The 22,972-nt window shown below is 31.4% G+C and overlaps 1 protein-coding gene across 7 annotated transcripts; it reads left to right on the top strand.

Annotated features, from left to right (window-relative positions):
* Window positions 1–4,063: 4,063 nt before the first annotated feature.
* LOC107028744 (NADP-dependent malic enzyme-like) lies at window positions 4,064–10,891 on the top strand. Of its 7 annotated transcripts, none has more exons than XM_015229929.2 (20): window positions 4,064–4,079; window positions 4,501–4,734; window positions 4,993–5,113; window positions 5,194–5,268; window positions 5,808–5,959; window positions 6,065–6,170; window positions 6,325–6,390; window positions 7,584–7,679; window positions 7,796–7,867; window positions 7,997–8,080; window positions 8,225–8,323; window positions 9,045–9,092; window positions 9,176–9,229; window positions 9,368–9,466; window positions 9,561–9,650; window positions 9,777–9,854; window positions 9,976–10,050; window positions 10,131–10,221; window positions 10,298–10,426; window positions 10,529–10,857. In XM_015229929.2, exons 2-20 carry the CDS (start codon window positions 4,583–4,585, stop codon window positions 10,615–10,617), a joined length of 1,776 nt encoding a protein of 591 aa, XP_015085415.1. In that variant the 5' UTR covers window positions 4,064–4,079; window positions 4,501–4,582; the 3' UTR covers window positions 10,618–10,857. The 7 variants fall into 7 exon arrangements, with proteins under 7 accessions (XP_015085415.1, XP_015085414.1, XP_015085412.1 ...); XM_015229928.2 differs by lacking the exon at window positions 4,064–4,079 and adding an exon at window positions 4,160–4,276 and having other exon boundaries at window positions 10,529–10,891; XM_015229926.2 differs by lacking the exon at window positions 4,064–4,079 and adding an exon at window positions 4,169–4,361 and having other exon boundaries at window positions 4,517–4,734; window positions 10,529–10,891.
* The last annotated feature ends 12,081 nt before the right edge of the window (window positions 10,892–22,972 follow it).

The following is a 22,972-nucleotide window of genomic DNA, read 5'->3' as shown; positions in this document are numbered from 1 at the left end:
AATCAACTATACAAATATCTATCTAAAAATTTTATATCAGAAAAATTAATTATTATAATTCTACTAAAACAAGAAAGTATTCGACTACTTGTTGTAGTTTTATTTATGTAAAAATTTAAGGAATCCCATAGTGTAATTCAATAATTACATTCTGTCCCGATAAATTTAGTATTTACAAAAAATCCCTTAAATTTGTTGTTCTGTGATACTTTAGACTCTAGTGATACATGGTAAATGATACATGGTAAGTTTAAACTGTTGAGAAAAAAATGGGGAAAAAACGGTACAATTAATATTGTTACTAAAACAGCTTAATTTAAGGTAACAGATCATTAATCACCATAAAATCAGCACGTAATTGGATATTAATTTCAAATTTTGAAAATCAAAGATTATATCATATATTTTGAAGTCTATTTATCTTTTCAATCTGGCTTCTTTAAATAATTGTTGATCATTTCTAAGAATCCTTTGAAATCCTTAAAGTACACTACGGTCAATCTGACAATAAGAATATATAATGTTTCTCTTTAGTTATAATTGAATATTGGGGTTTCTAGCTTTTATTTTATGTATGTTATGCTTGGTTGAATATCTGTCTTTTTTTTGTGAACGATGCACTCTATTCATCCAGTAGTGTTCAATACAAAACAAATAGATGATAACTATCTACACTCCTATCAATTACAAAAAGTCTATACATGCTACAGCTACAAAACGCGAGAAACAATCTTACATAGTGAATAAAAAGACAATACAACAACTTCTCTAATTACAAGACCTAAGGGTATGAATTTGAAGCAAGTAAAGGTCTTTGGAAGTTGGAGATGCTTCTGCCTCTGGTGTTTATATGCAGTACAGTTTCCTTGCATAATCAGTCTGCTGAAGATACTCCTCCCCCCTGGAATCTGATCACATTCCTGTCCTTTAGGAAATTGTTGTTAAAATTGACAGCAAACCTTATGAGATGTGTTGGTATCTTTTTAATCTTGTACTTCAGTGGCTGCAATTTGAAAATAAAACAACAAATTATAACGGTATTGAAATATAAATACTAAATAAAACAACTAATAACTTACTGATACATGGTTTCAGTTTTCAGAAATTCATACTACATGAAAAACATGTGATACATGTCTACTACATGTATCAGTGAATTAACTAAAACATTATAACATGTGATACATATCTAATATATGTATCAGAAACATCTACTAAACAATATACACACTGATTCTATATGTATCATCAAGTACAGTTGATGACGCATTTATTAAATTTAGTGAATGATACATTATAACAATTTTCAAAACATGTATCAGTACATCAACTAAACAACTAATACCTTACTGATACAGGATATCAGTTTTCAGAAATTCATACTACATGAAAAACATGTGATACATGTCTACTACATGTATCAGTGAATTAACTAAAACATTATAACATGTGATACATATCTAATATATGTATCAGAAACATCTACTAAACAATATACACACTGATTCTATATGTATCATCAAGCACAGTTGATGACGCATTTACTTCATAAAGTTTGTCCCGAATAGAGAAGTAATTCCCCGAAAAATTCTCTTTTACTTCATAAAGTTTGTCCCGCAAACTAGGCCTAGTAAGTTAACATGGAAATAAAAACAGTAAAAGCAGACCTGTGAGGTAATCCAAACATGACGCAGTAACAACAGACCCTTCCAAGTTTAGCACGACTAGTTTGTACAGATCTGTAAAAGAATGAAATATTATCAAATCCAGATTACATCTTAACCGTAGAACAAAAAGGAAATGTTAACTTTACGAAAAGCAACCGAAGAGACTATTAATTGAGCTTCTTACAGCCAGAGTATTTGTTTGAATCCTTCTGAAGATTCATGCTGGGTTAAGAAGAATGAAGATGATTATGGAAAAAAAGAACTGAAACTTGATGGAGTAAGAACAAAACGGTAGAAGTTAAGAGAAGTTGTCCTGCTTCCTGAAATTTTTACTTTTTTAAATTTCAAATTTTTTGAATTTTGAAATTCAAAATTTCAAAATTTGGTCTTTTATTTAAAATTAATTAAATTTAATAATTCAAAATCAAAAAGCTGATTTAAAAGGTTGAGTGTTTAAATGGATAAAATTCAAAATTCAAAAACTGATTTAAGAGGTTGAGTGTTTTAATGGAGAAAAAATAGGCATTAAAATGGGTAAATGTGTATTATAGGAGAGAGAATGTAATGTATCTAAAAACTTACACTAAAATTAAAAAAAAGGGAATTATGTAATATTTAAAAAAAGTAGGGAAAATTAGAGAATATAAAAATTATAGTTGTGTATTTAAGTTATTTTTCCTTTATTTATTCATATAGAAAAATCAAACTTAAACTACTCTTCCTTGGTGTAAAATTGAGCGAGTTATTTTGACATGAAATTTTAAAAAAATTTAATAAAAACGATACTTTAAATAAATAATTACAAATATATATCTCTTCTTTTTTTAAAAAAAATAAGGACCCAAAGGGTCAAGATTTTTATTAAATAAAAATGTTATCCACTAAATAATTATATTATATATCCAACTAATTTCGTTTAGCTGATACTAATTCAGTATCATATGTTGTACATCATTTTTTGCTTAATTAATATTGAATCAATATATATAAAAAGTATAATATACTCTTATGATACCATAAAATATATATGTAAATTTTTTTTAAAAAAAATGAGTATTTCTTCAATTACTTGGATTGGGACATGAACATGCAATTATTTTGAGTTTTATGACTTATTTATGTAGTTTTTCTAAAATTAAAGATAAGTTAAATTGGATCCGATTTCTCTCCATTTATCTTCTCGTCATTTTTTGCAAGTTCTAGCTTGGATTGGAGACAAATGTCATAATTTAAAATTAATGATTGAGATTTAATCGACTAAAGTAAAATCTTAAAGTAAATATTTAAGAAGCAAATATATGGAAGTAAATAACTATGGTTTGTAGGGGTGTACAAACCGAATGATTAAGTCAAATCGAACCGACGAATCAAATCAAACAAAAAAAAAACGACTTGTGGTTTGGTTTGATTGGTTTGGCAATTGAAAAAAAAAACCCGATCACTCTTGATTTGGTTTGGTATTAGAAAAAAAAGAATCAAACTGAACTCAAACTAAACCGACACACATATATATATACACATAATTTATTTTTTTATAGATAAAAAATATTATTTACATATAATCTACTTTGTTAATATATTTTTAGTTAGTTTATAGTTTTCAATTTTATATATCTTATTTCTAATTTGGGCTTGTGAAATTTTGTAAATCTTATATATATAAAATTTTATTTTATTTATAGCTAAAAATATTATTTATAATCTACTTTGTTAATATATTTTAAGTTAGTTTATAGTTTTCAATGTTTATCTATTTTATTTCAAATTTGGACTTGTAAAAGTTGTAAATATTTTATTTTGTATTAAGATCGGAAGTTATAATTATATTGTTATAGTTTTTCAAATTCGATGTTAACAATTTACTTTGTAAAATTTTTTTGTATTCAGTATGCATCTAGCCTTTAATCTTATTAGTTTAGCATAATGAACGTTGATATTTCAAAATTTTTTTTTGTACTCATGTGAATTTGATAGTCTTTTCGAAAATTTCTGTTCACTTAATATTTTAAGGTTAGTTTATCACACACGTAAGTGAAAAAATGTTTATCGCTTTTTCAAATGCAGTATAGTTGTAAAAACCGAAAAAAATCCGAAAAATCAAATCGAACCGATCTATGTACACCCCTAAATTGGTTAAGACTTTATTTTAATCAATTAAATCTTAACCATTAATTTTAAACTATGACATGTATCTCCAATCCAAGCTAGAACTTGGAGAAAATGGAGAGGAGCCAAATCTAGTTAAATTAATTAAAATCTCTTAAAAATGATAAGGTGAAAATTTAAAAATTAAAAAATTTCTAAAAATAAAAAAAAGTAAAATTGAGTTAATAAAAAGTAGGTAAAATAAAAAGAATCTATATAAAAGGAGGTTATATTAGCCATATTGAATAACAAAGAAGAAAGAACCAAGTAAGTCTCTTTGTCATTTTAACCATATAGATGTTTTGTTGAAATTTTTTAGTTTTATTTTCTAGTTTAGAAAGAACAATTTTTTTTTATTGTTTTTTTTTAATTTAAAGAAAGTGATAACGCGATAAAGTAATGTACAGCATGCCAAGAAAATTGGACCGATCTAACTACCTCTGTTTCTGTGTGTAATGTAACGCGTAAATCTCCGTCTCCTTCTCTTTTTGTATGCTGAGCTAACACCTCTACTTAATCATGTTCTCATTCAACAAACCCATTTTACTGGTATCATTTTTCACTTTTTCAAATTTTATGTAGCATTTGAATTTTCTTTTTGGTTTATAAAAGGTGGGTTGTTCTTTTCTTGGCAGTAGAAAGTTTTACTTATTTGTTTTGTGGGTTTGTTGTTGATTTGTTGTTTCAGTTTGTTTCATTGACAGAGAAAGGCATTGGGGTTGTTTCTTGTGGGTGAAAGAAGAAGAAGAAGAGGAGGAGGAGGGGTAGTGATGGAGAGTACATTGAAGGAATTAACAAATGGGGAGTCTGTGCTTGATATAAAAGATAAATGTGGTGTTGCTGGTGGTGTTGAAGATATCTATGGGGAAGATAGAGCTACTGAAGATCAGACGATTACTCCATGGACTTTCTCTGTTGCTAGGTAATGTTCATTTTTTCTATGGATTATGGGTTTGCCTTCTTTTGTATTGTACTAGAGTGGAGTTTACCTAAAGGATAGCGATTGCGGGTTCCTTGTTAATGTGTAGTTGTAAATTGTGTTATAACCCTCTTTTCATTTAGATCATCTAAGTTTTAATCGGTTTTCCGTAATGTATGGTTGAGGTTACAAATTTAATGAGTGTATTTAGTTTGTGTTATCGAATTCTTCTTGACAATCATCTTTATGTATTCATTTCAGTGGATATAGTTTGTTACGTGATCCACATTATAACAAAGGGCTTGCCTTTACTGAGGCGGAGAGAGATGCTCACTATTTGCGTGGTCTTTTACCTCCCACTGTTTCAAGCCAACAACTTCAGGTCATTTCATAATCGTTGAGTTCCCTTCTTTCCATATCCATTCGTAATTAGAAGTTTAAACCTTTTTCATCAAATATCAGGAGAAGAAAGTGATGCACAATCTCCGCCAGTATCAAGTTCCACTGCAAAGATACATGGCCATGATGGATCTTCAGGTACTTTACCTCTCAATCTCACCGCAGTGGTATAGATTCCACATCTGGTTCATTAACTTAAGTGGACTTAGTAGGAAGTTAGAGGTAGGATCTATTGGTAAGTTTGTATGGCAATAGGTGTGACGTCTTGGATTTGCTCTTCAAATGATGTTTGTATGGAAGTAACATACTTTACTTGTTATCTGGTGCCAATGGTAGGCCATGCAGTTCAAAATCTCACAAGTTACAGTTGGAATTTCCATGTAGCATGGCTATATCATATATGGTCCAAAATTTGTTTAGTTTCTCGTTCTCATTTTTTCATTGTAATATGTATTTTTACCCTTATTCTTCCCTCTAGAGAGAATGTTTAAAGCTATTATTTTGACAAATTAAACATACAAAATAATTTATCAGTATCTAAGGGAATACCATCCCATCAAAACACAATTTGGCTGTTCTAAGTTATTTCGTGATGAATCAACTCTGCCACCAGACTAAGGTGATTCTGTGTGCTTGCTGTTTAAATTTTGCTACTAACTTATTTTTCCATTGCTCAGGAAAGAAATGAAAGGTTATTTTACAAGCTTCTCATTGATAATGTTGAAGAACTATTGCCAGTTGTTTATACCCCAACAGTTGGTGAGGCTTGCCAGAAGTATGGAGGCATTTTCAGGCGTCCTCAGGGTCTCTTTATCAGCTTAAAAGAAAAGTAATTTCCTTTACTTCTGGTCATCCATGTGCTGGAACTTTTTTCTGTTTGGTTTAATCTCTTCTGCTTCAAAGATAATGTAACCTTTAAAATTGGAACTTTTAGGGGAAAGATTCTTGAGGTATTGAAAAACTGGCCAGAGAAGAGTATCCAAGTCATTGTTGTTACAGATGGAGAGCGGATATTAGGACTTGGTGATCTTGGCTGTCAGGTAAATCTGCCAAATTGGACTGGCTTTTAGGTTATTGCCTAGTAGTATGTTAGTTGAACAACCGGATGGAACTAACTAGAGACTGTCTCTACTTTACTTGTCCACAGTACTAGATGGATAATATTATTGACCAAAAGTTCCAAAATTGTTTCAGGGCATGGGTATTCCGGTTGGAAAGCTCTCGCTTTATACTGCTCTTGGGGGTGTTCGTCCCTCAGTAGTAAGCACCATCCCAACTTTCTTTACTTGTACATTAGATCATTCTCAAACTGTTCCTCTCTTGCGCCTTTTTATGCTTTTATGTTTCCTTTTGCACAAAGATCTTATAAAGGGCATTTGTCAAAAAAAAAATAAAATCTTATAAAGGATACCAATCCACTAGAACTAAAAATACATTAGTTGCCAGGTTGCTACTAAGTTATTTGAAGTAAAATAACATGTTATAGATTTGTAACTTTCTGCTTTGAAACATCAGTGTTCTTTTTGTTTTCTGCTTTCTTTTTCTTTCGTTTTGGATTCTCATCAATGACAATTACATTAACGTATCTTTATTACTTTTTCCTTATATAATCTTGTTACAGTGACTTATTTCTTTATTCATTTCTTCAATATTGGCATCACTCATATGGAATTTCGTGTACGGCACTGATTATTTCAATTTCAACTTGAAACAGAGAATTTGAAGTTCGAAACACTAGGTTCAGGAGTGTTTTAAGCGAACTAATGGTTCCGCTTACAAAACTTAAAAATTTTTTCTGAGTGAAATTCACGTCCAAACACAATTTCAACTTCCAAATATCCTTTTTCAACTTCAACTTCAAATAACCTCCCTTTTTTCTCAAACTTCAACCAAATATTGTTCAATTGGCTACTTCAAATTTATTGTGATATTTTCACATTAATTTTTCTGAAATTTCTCATCATATTAGTTTTATGTTATTATTGCTAGCACTACCAATAATATTTTTTACTCCACAGTACTATTGTTAAGAAATGAACCTTGGACATAGCTCAAACCCGAAAGTTAGCTCATGAGGTTCTTTTCCAAGACCGTATAATGAGACAATAACAAATTGCCTCCCACCAATATGAGCCTGTAAACAACATGACATGGAGGCCCACTATTGGACAAAACCAAGAATTGGGGTAGGTCTGGCTTTGGTACCATGTTTAGAAAATGGACCTTGGGCCTAACTCAACCCCTAAAAGCTAACTCATGAGATTTTCCCCAAGACATATAAGCAGACAACAACCCATTTCCTCCACCAATGTGGGGCACTTAAAACTATTATGCTAACATCATACATCCTTTTTATTATAAAAAGAAATCAGTTTGGGAACTGATTTTTTTGACTACATTATATCGATTTTCTTATTCATGTCAGAAATTCACTATTATTTTTTCACCTTCAGTGTCTGCCTATAACCATTGATGTTGGCACGAACAATCAGAAGTTACTGGATGATGAGTTCTACATTGGACTCAAGCAGAAAAGAGCTACGGGGCAGGTTTGGTGACCTTTTTCATTCTTTTACTTTGTGTTCTCAGACTACAGATGAAAATAATGCAGTTAAAATCTGCCTTTCGTGAAGCTGAAGTTACATTTCATGTTTTGCTCTTAAAGGAATATGCTGAACTTCTAGAGGAGTTTATGTCTGCAGTTAAGCAAAACTATGGAGAGAAAGTCCTCATTCAGGTATATCACTAACTACAAATATCCCTGTGCAATTGTTCCAACGCACCCCCTAGTATTATGAAGAACCAATCTGAAGAATCTGGTTTGTTCAGTTCATTTATGTCCTAAAGTTGCCTGATAATTTTTCAGTTTGAAGATTTTGCGAACCACAATGCATTTGAGCTTCTTGCGAAGTATCGCACAACACATCTTGTATTCAACGATGATATCCAGGTAGATGTTGCGAAAATAGCTGTCACCTTGAAACTTTCCCTGCACTTTGAGTGGATTAATAATCTTCATACTATTTTTTTCTGCCAACTTGAAACTTTTACCTTCACTTTGAGTGGATTAATAATTTTTGTACTGGTTTTTCAGGGCACAGCATCTGTGGTTCTGGCCGGGCTTATCGCATCTCTAAAACTACTTGGTGGAACGCTTGCGGACCACACATTTTTATTCTTAGGTGCTGGAGAGGTGAGATTCGTCAACTATTACCCCTTCAAATTGTTTTGGGTTGCTAAAATGCTCATCAAGAGTTTCATATTATGTACAGATCTTGTATGTTGGTTTTGACTAGAATAGTAGGCACATTTTGTGCTACTTAAAGCAGTTAGTTTATGACATATTTCTCTGCAAGAACTTCAGCTTCTAACAGTCCGATAAGATTGACTTTTGCTTTTATTTTTGGTGACGCAAGGGTTCAGTAAATTTTAATCTTGTACTCACTTATTCAGTTCAGTTAATTCATACACATTTTATGTTGTGTATCTAATCTTTGAAGTAGAATTAAGGTTCTACCTTTACAATTCTCCGTTTTAAGGTGGCCGTGATATTTAGACTTAGGAATTTATTAGCTGCTTTGGTGATTGATATAACAACTTCGACCAATCACAGAATGTCTCTTTCATTTCTTTGCAAACTAGAAGCCTTGACAATATACTGGAAGTGGCCTGAGATGAAAGGAGGCACAACCTCCCCATTTGAAACAAGGCCATTAGTGCTACAAGTCTATCTGCAAAAGAACTTCTCTTCCTGGATTAGCTAGACCGTGTGGATACCTTTACACAAAACAGCCATATACATTGGAAACTTTTTGAAATGTCATCAAAATACAGATCAATATATCAATAAGAGCACACTGTGTCTCAATATCAGGGATTTTATTTTTAACTATCTTGTCTTTGTCTTCCTGAAGGCTGGAACTGGTATTGCTGAGCTTATAGCACTTGAGATAACAAGAAAGGTGCTAACTACTTTTCATCTACTCCTTTCCTTCACTTGTTTTGTTTGGAGCTTCTTCACTAACAGTCCAAATTCGCCTTACAGACTAGTGTTCCGTTAGAAGAGGCTCGAAAGAAGATATGGCTGGTTGACTCTAAGGTACTAGCGTCATGATCTGATTTTTCTAGTTCAGTGCTACACACAAAAGATATTGATCTCTGCATATATGCTAGACTTACATTTACGTAAATACCAGCATCTCCTTCTCCAGTTAAAACAGATCTTAATTTTTTACAGGGACTGATTGTTAGTTCTCGCGTGGAGTCCCTTCAGCACTTCAAAAAGCCATGGGCTCATGATCACGAACCTGTTAAGGAACTTATAGATGCCGTGAAGGTGTGAATTTTGCACCTTTTCTTTTAATGCTTGACATGACTTAAAGAAGATGGCAAAACACATTCCTTAGGTAACTTTATTCTCCATCTTTCAGGCAATAAAGCCAACTGTTCTAATAGGAACTTCTGGAGTTGGAAAAACGTTTACGAAGGAAGTTGTTGAGGCTATGGCTTCTCTCAATCCAGTGGGTCTTCCCTCTCTCACATACATGCACAGACATAAATGAACACATGCATGCATAGATAATGTGACACAAGCTCTATGAATTATAGTCGACCATAACGTTTCTAATTTTGGCACATATGAACAGAAACCTCTTATTATGGCTCTGTCAAATCCAACATCACAAGCTGAATGTACTGCTGAGGAAGCTTATACATGGAGTAAGGTAAATTATGTTCAAGAAATTACATAGCTCAGAGTGTTCTAACATATGTCTACCTCAAGCGACAATTTTTGTATGTACGATTGCTGAGCCTGTTGTTTCTTTCCCTTTCTTCCACGTACAGGGTCATGCAATCTTTGCTAGTGGAAGCCCATTTGACCCTGTTGAGTTCGAGGGACGGACTTTTGTGTCTGGGCAGGTGCTGCTCTTCGCCAATAGCAATTGACTGCATTTAGTTGTAGTAATAAATTGGATACTTACTCTTCTTTTGCTTTATAGGCAAATAACGCCTACGTGTTCCCTGGATTTGGTTTGGGGATTATCATGTCTGGCACAATTCGTGTGCATGATGATATGCTACTAGCAGCCTGTAAGTACATCAAAGTTATCAAGAACTTATAGTCTTCAAGTTTGATTTGACTCCAATTATTTGTTTCATGAAACAGCGGAAGCTTTGGCATCTGAGGTGACTGAAGACGACTATTTGAAGGGACGGATCTACCCACCATTTACTAACATCAGAAAAATATCAGCTCATATTGCCGCTGAAGTAGCTGCTAAGGCATATGAGCTTGGTGAGTTCTCCAAATTTTATAAGTGATTTGACAAATTATTACACACCAAGTTCAAACTTGCTGATTATGAATCTTTTAACTTACACCACCCACATTTTTCAGGTCTGGCAACACGTCTCCCTCGTCCTAGCGATCTTGTTAAGTATGCTGAGAGCTGTATGTACACTCCACTCTACCGCAGCTATCGTTAAACTGGGAATTTTGGCTGACATTTAACTAATCCCATTTCGGGCTACATTGGGAGCTTTGAGTTTTAGGCTCATTCATAGTTCTAGATGAAATATGTATGTCAATGCCTAGTAGAGTCATTCATGTTTGTTATTCCTAGCAGTGAGAAGGACGAGATTTCCCGTTCTTACTCGTATTTTTCTCTTCCTTGAACATTGTTGGCCTGTTCATATTATATATTAACAGCCAGAAGTATTTTTCTCGGATCTACTTTTCCAAGAAAGCTTATTATTATTATTATTATAACTGAATTCATGTTTAAGCTTCGTTGGATCTTTTATATGACAAAGACATGATGAAGAACGAAATGGTAAGAGAAAGAAGGCATGAAGACCATAAAGAAAACATTGCCATCTAGTCAAGGAAACAGTAACAACAAAATGATGTGATAACGGAAATAGAGTAAGCACATGTGATGATATAAATCAAAAGTGATATAGTACTACATATATAAGACCAGTACTACGACAGACAACACTTCACTACGTGCTACTGTATCTTAATTCTCGACCTCCTACTCCCCTCCTATCTAAGGGAATTAAGATAAACTTTAAAGCAAAGAGAAAGTGGAATGTTGCCAAGGCAGTAAACTGCTAACATACAAGGCCTCTTCATGTTTGCATTTACTAATAACTTGTCTGTTTTCTCTCAATAGCTTTGTCAGCAGATATGCATTTTCTCTTAATTTATTATCATCTGAATACACGAATCCCTCTTATGAACTTTGTGTTTAGTTCTGCGAAATGGTTTGTTTTCTGTTCTTGTTAGCTAGATTGACGTTTTACATTTAACCAGATTCAAGCTCAGAGAGGGGGAGAACTTCAGTTCAGTGTGAGCTTTCTAATTTTTGCACCAGAAAGTTGAAATCCAGGCTGCATTAGATTTCAACTTTTAATGCAACCAAACGGTTCAACTTGTCCACTATTTTATTCCATTGCTGCATTATTTTGTTAGTATTCTACTTTGCTTTTATGACACAAGGAATTAGTGTCTTCCACGGATGAACGAGATTCCAAGGTCAATGAGATAGATACCTTTAAAGATCACTTGATATAGCTTATCTTCTTATTTACCACTATATAAATTCCTTTTATCCTCCCATTAACAAATGCTTGCAAAGTTGCATTAGAAGTAAATTGTGTCAGTTAATAACTTTTCTTGGAGTATGCAGATGTCATGACCGTGGCCTGAAAAGTTACTTGAACAATTTTAAGGTCGATAATTTTATGCAGAACGTATTTCAGCATTCTGCATAAGACTCTGAATTCTGATCATGGTTAAGCTTTCAGTTTGTTGTTTAGCTGGTTAAATATCTTCATGGAGATGATAAAATCCCTGGTTATTCCTTATCAGATATACAAGACAATGATCGGAAAAAAGAAAAACTATTTGTTACAATGAAAGGAAAACGACAGCTTACAATCATATTCTTATGCCATTTTTCACCAGTACTGTCGCATTGCATCTTTTTTATAAAGGTGAATGAATGTGTGACCAGGCATCACAAGGGGGACAACGATAAATGAATGAGTTATAGAATCATTTTTGTAGCTCCTCTCACCATGGGGCAACTAGTGGCAGAGGAATATATTAAAGGCTATAGAATTGATCTCTTGCTTTGGACATTTGGTTGAAATTTTCTAGTGATACAAATGTTCAGACACAGACGAGCTGCTCGGTGTTGACATAAAGAGAGAAAAATCCTTGTGTAGTTGTATTGGTTCTTTTTCCTTTTGTAGCTAAATTCTTAGGATTTTTAGTTTGCTTAATTCACACACAACTTTTTAGAAACTTTAATGTCAAACTCCTATGTAAGCAGAAAGTGCCATCTTTTATGATTTATGTATTTTGTTTCAGTAATGCTTTTTCTTATGCTACAAAATATGAACAAAATAAACTGCATATATGCAGGATAGTTGGCTTGTGTTTGATTTGATTTGATTCTTCTGCTCTCTCTGAGTGTGGTTTTGAAGAGTTTTCACTGTGATCTATCGTCTTTTATGTAAATCGAACTGTTAACTTCAACTTGGTTTGTGCACTATCATGCACAATGCTTTTATGTATGGATCGTGATAGTAATTGGCGTTTGAATGATGAATTTCTACTAAAAATTTGTGTTCATGAGATGAACTTTTCATGTTTATTTTGGTTGTGAAAGTATGAAACTTTTGGCAGCTTATTGTTGTGGTAGCTTATTGAGGACATGCATATTTTTTCTCTCTTGTATCAACATGAAAAAAGATCATTGGTAATTGAGACTTTGATAAATATATTGGCTCACTTTGAAGATGATTTATTAGGTTTAAAATGGAGGAGTGAGTACACTCTTGATGTTGATTTACATAGATGAATTATATAATGAGGTTTTCGCATTGCTCATTGCTGTCAAAAATATATCTAAATTTTAGATGAGATGATCCTACATTTATAATATAGTATCAGAAGAGATAAATTTTAAAGATTGTGGTGTCACAAACTCTCTCTTATATCTAAAGCTTTTAGGTAAGATGAAGTGATGATAACATTCCTCCTAGCCAGTGGAGTTGCAGAATATGAAACTTTACAAAAGTTTTTTCAACTTGAAAGTATCTTATAAAATAAATTATGTATGTGTTGGTGATCAACCATTCAACTCGAAAATAATTCTTTTTCTTTGTTTTATTTTTTGAGTCAAGTGTTAGGAAAACAATGCATGAGGAGAATTTTACTTTAAGTTCTCATTATGATAATTTAGTGATTGTTGATTATAAAATAATGTTAAATAGAATGTATTAGTAATGCTTGTTTGTTGTAAATATATTAATTATACTTAGGTTATTTCTTATACATACATTATATAAAAATACTTATTTACAAAAGGTCCTCCATAATTATGGTGGAAAATTATGTAAAAGGGATTTTGAAGGGTAGTTAAATGCATGCATTAAATTCCTAAAAATCCATAATACTAGTAACACACAATTCAATATACATTAGAGTGTATAACTAATACAAATATTAGTTATAAAAAATATGAAAAATATACCAAACAAAATATTACTAACACTGCATACATTATTTTTACTATAAGCTCCATAAAAGTCCCATTGACAACTACTAAAAGGCTTTGAAGCTTTCAATCGTGTTTTTGCAAAAGAGTTGCCTTTTAAAAAAGTTATTTATTAAGGATAAATCAGTAAATTATTATATCTTCTACATTTTAGGAATGAGTAATTTCCTTAAGAGTTGTGTTGAAGCTAAAAGCACGATATTTTTTTTTTTTAAAAAAAGAAATATATATTTGGATTGAATGTTGTTATAAATAGTTGAAAATATCCTTTGAAATTTATGTCAATTATAAGGTAGTTTGATAAAAATTAGTGTTAAAGAATGACAAAAGTCCCACTCGGCGATTAATGAGATCGGTGGACTCCTTATAAGGCTTGGGCAATCCTCCTCCCTTTGAGCTAGCTTTTGGGGTGTGAGTTAGGCTTAAGACCTAATTTAACATGGTATCAGAGCAGGGCCCGTCTCACCCGATGTTGGGACACCCCCAAAATTAAAATTGCCCACGCACTAGATGCTAAGCACTGGGCGTGAGGTGGGGTGTAAAAGAATGACAAAAGTCCCACATCGGTGGTTAATGAGATGGGTGAACTCCTTATAAGGCTTGGGCAATCCGGCAATCCTCCTCCTTTTAAGCTAGCTTTGGGAGTGTGAGTTAGGCCTAAGACCTAATTTCACAATTAGAATTGATTGCCAATATATGTTATTTGTATGTCCAATATATCAGTGGACATACAAAATACATATCACAATATAATTGTATTATCTTGTTTGACTGTATTGTATATTTTTTTTACAAAACTTATTTTTTCTGTATTTTTTCAATCCGGGTAAAAAAAGATAATTTTAGATAATTTTACATTTTTAATTAGAAGTCATGAATTACTCTCTTCATTTACTTTTGTATATCAAATATTTTTGAATTTGATTTCTACTTTTACTTGTCATTTTTGACAAATAAAAAAAATACGATTTTTTTTCTTTCTATTATATCCTTAACTTGTTTATATTGAATTTATGTCTTTGAAAAATATAGTAAATTAATACATTCAAAATCTAATTAATTAATAAAGATAAAATGATAAAATAGCTATATTGATAATTTTTTTTAATAAGTATACCGTGTATCAAATTAAAATGTGAAAAATAAATTCAAACGAGTAAAATTGTTTGGATTTACTTGTTGGAAGTTGACATTTAAAGAGTAGATACAGACTTCAACAATTCATGGTCGTAAAAATTCTTTATATTTCTTTTTAGAGCTTATATTTTATAAAGTTAGTAAGAGCCACAAATCATAAAGTTCCTTTTGAGAAAAGAAAGAAAGAAGTGTCGATATATGAAAACATAAAAGTAGCTGTGCAATTTGAACTTCTTTTAGTAAGCATATACCCTACGTCCCTATTTATATTGCATTCCCCATTTCCCATTTTGGTCTATTCATGTCATCTTTTTTTATATTTAGAATCTTCGATTTTATTTAAAACGAGGATATGAATGATTATAATCGTACAAATATTTTAGTAATTTCTCCTATATTATAATTTTAAGAAGTTATTATTTTTTAAATTTTTATATTAATAGCCAAACATTATCATATAAATTGACAACTAGAGAATATATATATTCTTTCGAAAAGTATAGAACATGTAATTATCATCCTTTTCCGTAAAGAACAAAAAGAGGAAACTCAAGCAACTTGAGTTATTGCAAAAGGACACTCCTTTTATATACCATTTCAAGAAGAAATAATATGTCAAAGTATTTGAAGGAATTAAAAAAAAAGTGTGAATTACATCAAGATTTTTCTGAGGATTAGTATAAAACTTCGTACAAAACTTATTTTCTTGCAAATTTTTATATTAATTTCCAAAAAAAAATTCATATATCCACAATATTCTTATGGTAAATTAAATTGTTTAACCATCAAATGAAATAAAAAGAAAACGATCTAGAACACTCTTCAAAAATCAATCATATACGTATTTTGATTTAGATGATTTTTCTTTATCTGGCTTTATACAATAATGAAGAATAAAATCATTCTATTTTACCCTTTCTTCGATAAATAGAGAGTTAATTAGCATGTGTGTGTAAAACATTTTTAATATACAATAATTCAATCATTAATGATTGTAATAATACTAGATCATTATAACAAACTATATAAGCATATGAAGAAATTTCACAAATATTAGTGAATGAGTAAAATATTTCATAATTTACTATTATTAGATAAATATGAGAACATAATTTGATAAACTCAAACGACAATTTTCCTATTAAGTGCAACTAGTTTATATTTTGTTCAGTACTATTAGATAGTGTCAAAACACAGTTATATATATTATAGTATAGTATAGTAATAGTTAATGTACAAATTTAATATACATTCCTATATCATATTTTTAGTGTATAACTGTATGTAATGTATTGGCAAAAATGGAAGATAAAGTTGTAGAAAGAAGAATCATGGAAAGAGAAGACACAACATTGTTCATGTACGCCCAAAAAAGACTTCAAAAGAAGAGACTACGTTTCTTGCACATTTCTGTAACTATCTGATTTTTGTTGTAAGGGTAAAACCAATGGGAAAAGAATTAGAGCCAAAAATATTTTGAGCAGTAACTTTGGATTTTCCAACCTATTTCAGATTTGGATGAAATCAGATCATTAAAATATGGGGAAATTTGATAACAATTGGGTGATCTAATTATGAATTCGATCACATGAATAGATAGCTAAGATGTTAAGGAACTCGTACGACTGTACAGTATTAAATTCGGGCAAGTAGAACTCCCGGAATTGATCTTGGTGTGAACGGTATTTTCTGAGTGTGTTGTGAAATGGGGTCTTGTAATTATTAATGTTGCTCACTAGTTTCGTGCAAGCCGCTGGGGCGGGATTTTTGCTACTAGGGCAGGGCCGCTGTAGCGGTGTGAGTGCCGCCATGGTGGGGCAGGTGCGATTTAAAGTCGTAAATAAACCCCAAAAACGTTTTATTGTGCACTTTTTGACTTCGAGAGCTAAGGAACGAATCCAGGAGTCTTCTTGACAGTTTTCCAAAATTCTTGAGGCTAAATATAAGGTTTTCACTCCCTAAATCTGTTTTTTAATCCGTAGAACCTATTTTCTTAAGTTATTATCGATGGAGAAAGATTTTGATCTGGGAATTATGGTGGGAAAAGCCTTAACCTGGATATGGGGATCAAGGATTTGTCCTAGGGTTGATGATTTTGATTATAATTCGGGTAATTAGGCCTCGTTCACTAATCCTTGTGTGAGTTATTGTTTTTAAACCATGAACAAGCGGAAGGAATTCGGAAAAGGAAGATTCAAGTGCCTTAGGGGGATTCAAACTTGGTCTCGAGGTTAGTGATAATTGTGATTACATATGTGTGATGTATATTTGTTCTTGCTTTATTATGATATATGTATTTATGCAAATGTTGCATTATTTATCACACTTGTTGTAAACGATATAGATGAATAATGATATGTCATGAATCACTTTTTGATTGTATGATGTTGAGAATATACTTGTGATTATGATTGTGGTGTGTTGAATGGATTTGTTGCCACGTTTCGACATAATTAATTGAGATCAATTTTTCTATTTCGGCATGACTAATTGAGATCGATTGCCACGTTTTAACATAACTAATTGAGATCGATTGCCACGTTCCGACATAATTGTGTCAGGTACCATGTTCCGGTATGCTAACTGTTTGGGTTTGGGTTCCATGAGAGAACCAACTATTTGATGTAACTGTGATATTTGAGAATTGTGAAATTCTCTATTGTTCATAAATGATGATTTGATATTGTATATGTTCGGTGTATGCATATTATTATTATCTTACACTTAATGGGATAGCCGTGTGATCCTACCATTACATTGTGGTTGTTTATTGATACTACACTTGCTTTTTCTTTGTCAGGTGGCTATTGATAGACGTCGACCTTAGCTGGGTGACTATTGAGCGTGACTAGATTCAAGGGTGAGCTAGTTCTATCAGGCTGTCATGAATCTTTCTTGTTTAAGTCCACTCTTTTTGGACTCAAACTATTTGTTTAAGGCGTTGTTTAGTTTTGGGGTTGTACTCTTTGCTCTTAGACTTGTCGTTAGTAGAGTTTTGATACAATGACTTTCAAGTTCTAGGGGTTGTTCTTCCGCATTAGTTTGGTTAGTTGTTTATTAAAATCTTGGAGTTTATGAGGACTCCATTTATATTGTCTTAAACCTGCTTCCGTATCTTTGTAATGCCTAAGTTTTCATAAAAAATTATTTGTTTGAGTTGTAGTAACGGTTCTCTCATCGTAGGATTTATGTGAGTGCCAAGCACGACGGTCTGGATCGTGACAATTTTTAAATAGACATTCTTTCATCAATAAATTATATTATTTAGCTACGTTAAATTTTAATTTATCAATTCCTCTTTATTTTCTATGTAGTGTCTACTTTTTTTTTAATCTATAATTACATATCCACTTTTGAATTGACACGCTTATTAAGAAAATAATGATTGACACAACGAGTTTACCATGTTACCCTTATTAATCATGAAATGGATTAATTAAAAACTTAAGATTTTTAAAAAGTTTTACCTTTTTTCAAAGTAATTAATTGAGGATATAATAGGTAAAAAAATTTATCTTTTCTTGATTTCTCAAAATAAACAAATAATTAGAGAACTAAAAAGATAAAAGTTGACAAGTAATTAAGGATGAAAGGAATATTCAACATGAAAGATATTGAGATTTGTAGAGATGATTAATTATTATCACACAAAAGATAGTTGTTATTTAGATGTAATTTTACAGAGTACAAGTTGTAAAAAATGATTGTTTTGTTATTATAATGAGGTAAAACATACGATAAAAAAGTTTGTTTAGAAAAGAACTTAACTATTATAGAGAAATAGAACTGTTAATATTGGCTAGCCCACCCCATTCGAGCTAATCCATACATGCTTTGACATTTTATGGGTCAGGTCGGGCTAGCCCATTTTTGGTGTGGGCCAGAAAATGGTCGGTCCAGCCCACAAGTATGTGGGCTACAGGCTTGCCGGGCCAGCCCACTTTTTAAAAAATTATATTTTTTTTATAATTATTAAATTAAACTATAAATTATAATTTAAAAATATAATCATAAATATCGACAAAACAATATTACATTATGTTAGGCCTCATTTGTTTCTACTTAATGGGGTTGAATCTTAATCATTCAGATTTGCCTCATGTATTTGTTTTTAAGAACTGAATCTTAATTATTCAGATTCAGTTTATTAAGTTCGTTTGTTTTATTTTATTATAAGCCTCTTAATGGGTCTGGATATATCTGAATGAATCAGATGTGTAACACACTCTTAACACTATTCTGACTAAAAAATAAGACTCCTATCTTTTCAACTAAATCAAAACACCTCATAAAAGTTGTTTTCTTATTTAATTAATATTTAATTACATGCTTGCCATTATAATTTTCTTTATTCATATTAACTTAATATACATCTTTTACTTTCATAAATTAATCAATATATTTGAATTGATAAGCACTCCCATGATATAATATTTAGCACAGTTTCAAAAAATAAGAAAGTATTAGTTATTTGATCGATAACAATAATAAATTTCTATATTAAAATAAAATAAAATAATTTTCTAAACTATATATTTACTACTCTATATAAACTATTTTGAATTGCATTATATTAGATTCTCAAAGTATTTTGAGTGCAAAAAATAGTCATATTAATGATGTAACTTGATGTGGAGTTCTTAAAAGATAAATCATATTATCTTGTTACGGTAAAAAATGTTCAAAATATTATTTTATATGAAAAATACTATTTTACTAACAAGGTTTTGATAATATTTTATTGATATAACGTTAAATTTCATATGTGCATTCATATATTGAAAACAAACTGTCTCAGTATTTTAGTGTTTAGATTCAGAGACAATATTTTAATATTCAGGTGTTTATTCAGATTTTCACATCTAGATTTTAATTAACATATTAATATTTAAATGCGCATTCAAATTCAGATGTCTTAATCTTAATAGAAACAAATGAGACCTTAATGTCACTACTTGTTAATCAAATTCACAAATAAAATTATCTTTATAATATTTAGGGAAAATGCACAAGTACTCACAAGACTATGACCGAAATCCCAAAGACACACCTTACTAAGGTCGTATTACCCCCCTGAACTTATTTTTTTTCTACTTTGTGTACCTCTTTGGCTTACGTGGCATCCGAATATCTCCGACGCGCCTCAATTGCGTGGAGTCACATAGAGTGCCACATAGAACAAAATGTGTATAAAATTACAAAAAAAAAAAAGTTCAGTGGGTAATAGGACCTTAGTTTAGTTAAGGTGTGTCTCTGAGATTTTAGTCATAGTCTAGGGGTACTTGTGCATTTTCCTTGATATTTATTATTCTTTTTTTCAACTAAAAGTATGAATATCTAAATAGAAATATTAAACTAATTGTTTTGATTTTGGACTCTCTTTATTTTTAAATTTTAATATTATATTATATTTTTTAAATATTTTTATTGGCCCACGGGCCGGCCCTACCGATATTTCTCAAGCCCCCAAAATAAGCAGGCTTATTCAGGCCGGGCTAAAAAACTCTTTTCTTAAATGGGCTTCACAAAATCTTAACCCAGCCCTATTAAATTCCGGATAAGGCCAGATCGGCCTAATGGGCCTAGCCCATATTGACGGCTCTATAACGAAGTGTTGTTATATGTAAGGATGGTCTTTACATAAAGGTCCGACTGTATTTTGGTTGTTATTGGCAAAAAAGAGGTATAAAATCTATATTTTAGTTTTTAATGTTAACGACATAGGAATTTTAATGCCAAATTCTAAGCATTAACCAAACTTTCTATAAAGAATGAAAATCTTTTTTTATATATATAATATTCTTTGTCATTTAATGTATTGATATATCAATGTATCAAAATATTAATATTTGGCCAAAATCTCTGCATCTATAATTGGTAATCTAAATTCTTTTTGTATAAACATAGTTGATTTATATTTAAAAAAATGAAAATAGCTATTATAAAGAGGCACTTTAAAAAAAAATGAAGTACTATTATAAAGACGATTATTGCTATTATAAGTAAAAAAGTTATTATAATAAATATGAATTATTAAAAATACAATGTTATTACATAAAAATAATATTATATGAAAGTCTTGATGGTATGGACAACAATTTTTTTTCATTAGCCTGGTATAATTAGGGGTGTAAGTACACTATTCCCAAGGTATCCAATTGGACACCCTTTATCGGAAAATTACATCGTATATATAAGTAAAATTACACCTTAAATGATTAAATAACATATTTTGGACACCCTTAAACACATTAAAGTCTCCTAGCCTAGCGGTACCTTCTGCCAACACATTAGAAAATGCGCGCACTCACATGTTCGAGTCCCAGTTGTAAACATTAAATTTTAATCATTTTTTTAAAATAAAGTCTAAAAGTAATTATTTAATTTAAATTTTTAGGAAATTCTAATTTTTTTTCTATACCGCTACTAAAAGTGAAAAAGGCTCTATATAGAATTTTTTTTATAGAAAAACTCGTTTAATTTTACTCTTTATTTTTCATATCTTGTTGTTAAGTCGCCAAAGGTTGGTGAAATCTTGAAGTATAAAAGTGATTTCATCATAAACTGAACTTTCTCTTTCTCTTTTTTTTCCGTTCACTTCCTATTAATTAAACATGAAAATTCAAGCTAAATCTTACGTGGTTTGATTTGAAAAAATTTAGTATATATTTTTTTATCAAAAAAATTTAATTGTTACTGTTACATATTTCGATTTCAAAATTTTAGTGCACGCATAGTCAAATTATTTTTTTACATATGCGATTTGTGGACACCCTTCATGAAATTTCTGGCTACGCCATTGGGTATAATTGTAATGACCCTCAAAATGAACTAGAATAAATTAGAGCTTCACGTGAATTTTATGGTCAATAACCTGTTAAAATAATGAAATTCAACCTTTGAAATTAGTTTTAAAGAGTTTGGAAGTCAAACGTCAAACAACGACCAAGACGTCCGAAAACTAATCTTTTGTGTGCTAGTGTATTATAGTATGTTTTTCTTATTTTCATGTATCGTTTGGAGTCAAAAATCAGTGGAGGTGACCCTATTGTATTAATAATCGAGTTTAGGGTCAAAACATCCGGGCACGACTCCCCAAGGACCAACCAAAGGCTTCTTGAGGAGGACCCAAGCTTTGGCCAAGCAGTTTCCAAGGCAGCGCGCAGGTAGGCTATTTTTGAAGCCCAAGCCGCGTTGCGCAACCAACACTTAAAGGCAAAATGTTGCCTATGCGTCGCGAGCTTGTCACGAATCTTTCTGCCTCAAATTAAATTTCAAAAACAAGATTGAAAAGTGCCTCGGCGACGTGCAGCCCTGTCCCAAATTTGGTTGCGTCGTTTAAAAATTAAGTTAGACCTAATAAAAAAAGGTCCAACTAGTGTAAGGGTTTCTAGGATACTTTGAGGATTTATTATAAATGTTTTTGAGTCACTTTTACCCCACTTCACCAATCAAAAACAAAACCCTCAAGTTGAAAATCAAAAGCTCTCCCTTCTATCTAAATTCTCTCTCTATTCAAATCCTGCATTGAAGAAATTTCAAGTTTCAAAGAAGTTCAATTCTCCAAGTTTTCAATCCAAATTTCTTGGGCTTAATTGTACTAAGGTATGGTGATCCTTCATTCTTGAATAACCTCTCATTCAAGGAGTCCAATTCAAAGGTTTTCAAAAGTGAAGCAATGATCAATTTTTTTCCAGTTTCTATTCTATGCATGTGTTCATTGTTAAAAGGTTTCTATGTTATGATATTAACGTATTAATGTTGAATCAAGGTTTTAAAGGTTATTTCAATGGAATTCCTTGAAGAACCCATGTTTTGTCCAAATCTCCTGAATTGGCTTACAAAGTGGGTTTGATGAATGTGATGGATATTATTAGAATTGTGTTTATATTGTGTTGTAATGTTTATGCCTATTGCTATCCATGACTAATTATGATTAATTGTTGGAGAATTGAGAAAGGGTGATCATGGCTTGGATGAAGGGTAAGTTGACCTAAACTGTGTTAGGACCGTAAATAAGCAGGTGTAAACGCGGAAGCTAGCAAAGCAAACCTCGAAAGACCACGAGTAAGAAGACAACGAGAAATATACCAAAAGACACAAAGATTTAACGTGGTTCGGTCAATCGACCT

The sequence above is a fragment of the Solanum pennellii genome, chromosome 8, assembly GCF_001406875.1.
Source record: "Solanum pennellii chromosome 8, SPENNV200".
Classification (NCBI taxonomy): domain Eukaryota; kingdom Viridiplantae; phylum Streptophyta; class Magnoliopsida; order Solanales; family Solanaceae; genus Solanum; species Solanum pennellii.
The sequence above is the reverse complement of the archived record's forward strand: the minus strand, read 5'-3'. Positions and strand labels throughout refer to the sequence as shown.

Excerpts from the sequence above, each read along its gene's own strand:
- LOC107028744 (XM_015229926.2), top strand. The coding sequence starts at position 4,332 with ATGTTCTCATTCAACAAACCCATTTTACTG. Across the intron at positions 8,081-8,224 it reads TATTCAACGATGATATCCAG|GGCACAGCATCTGTGGTTCT; the intron begins GTAGATGTTGCG and ends CTGGTTTTTCAG. Across the intron at positions 9,651-9,776 it reads CTATGGCTTCTCTCAATCCA|AAACCTCTTATTATGGCTCT; the intron begins GTGGGTCTTCCC and ends ACATATGAACAG.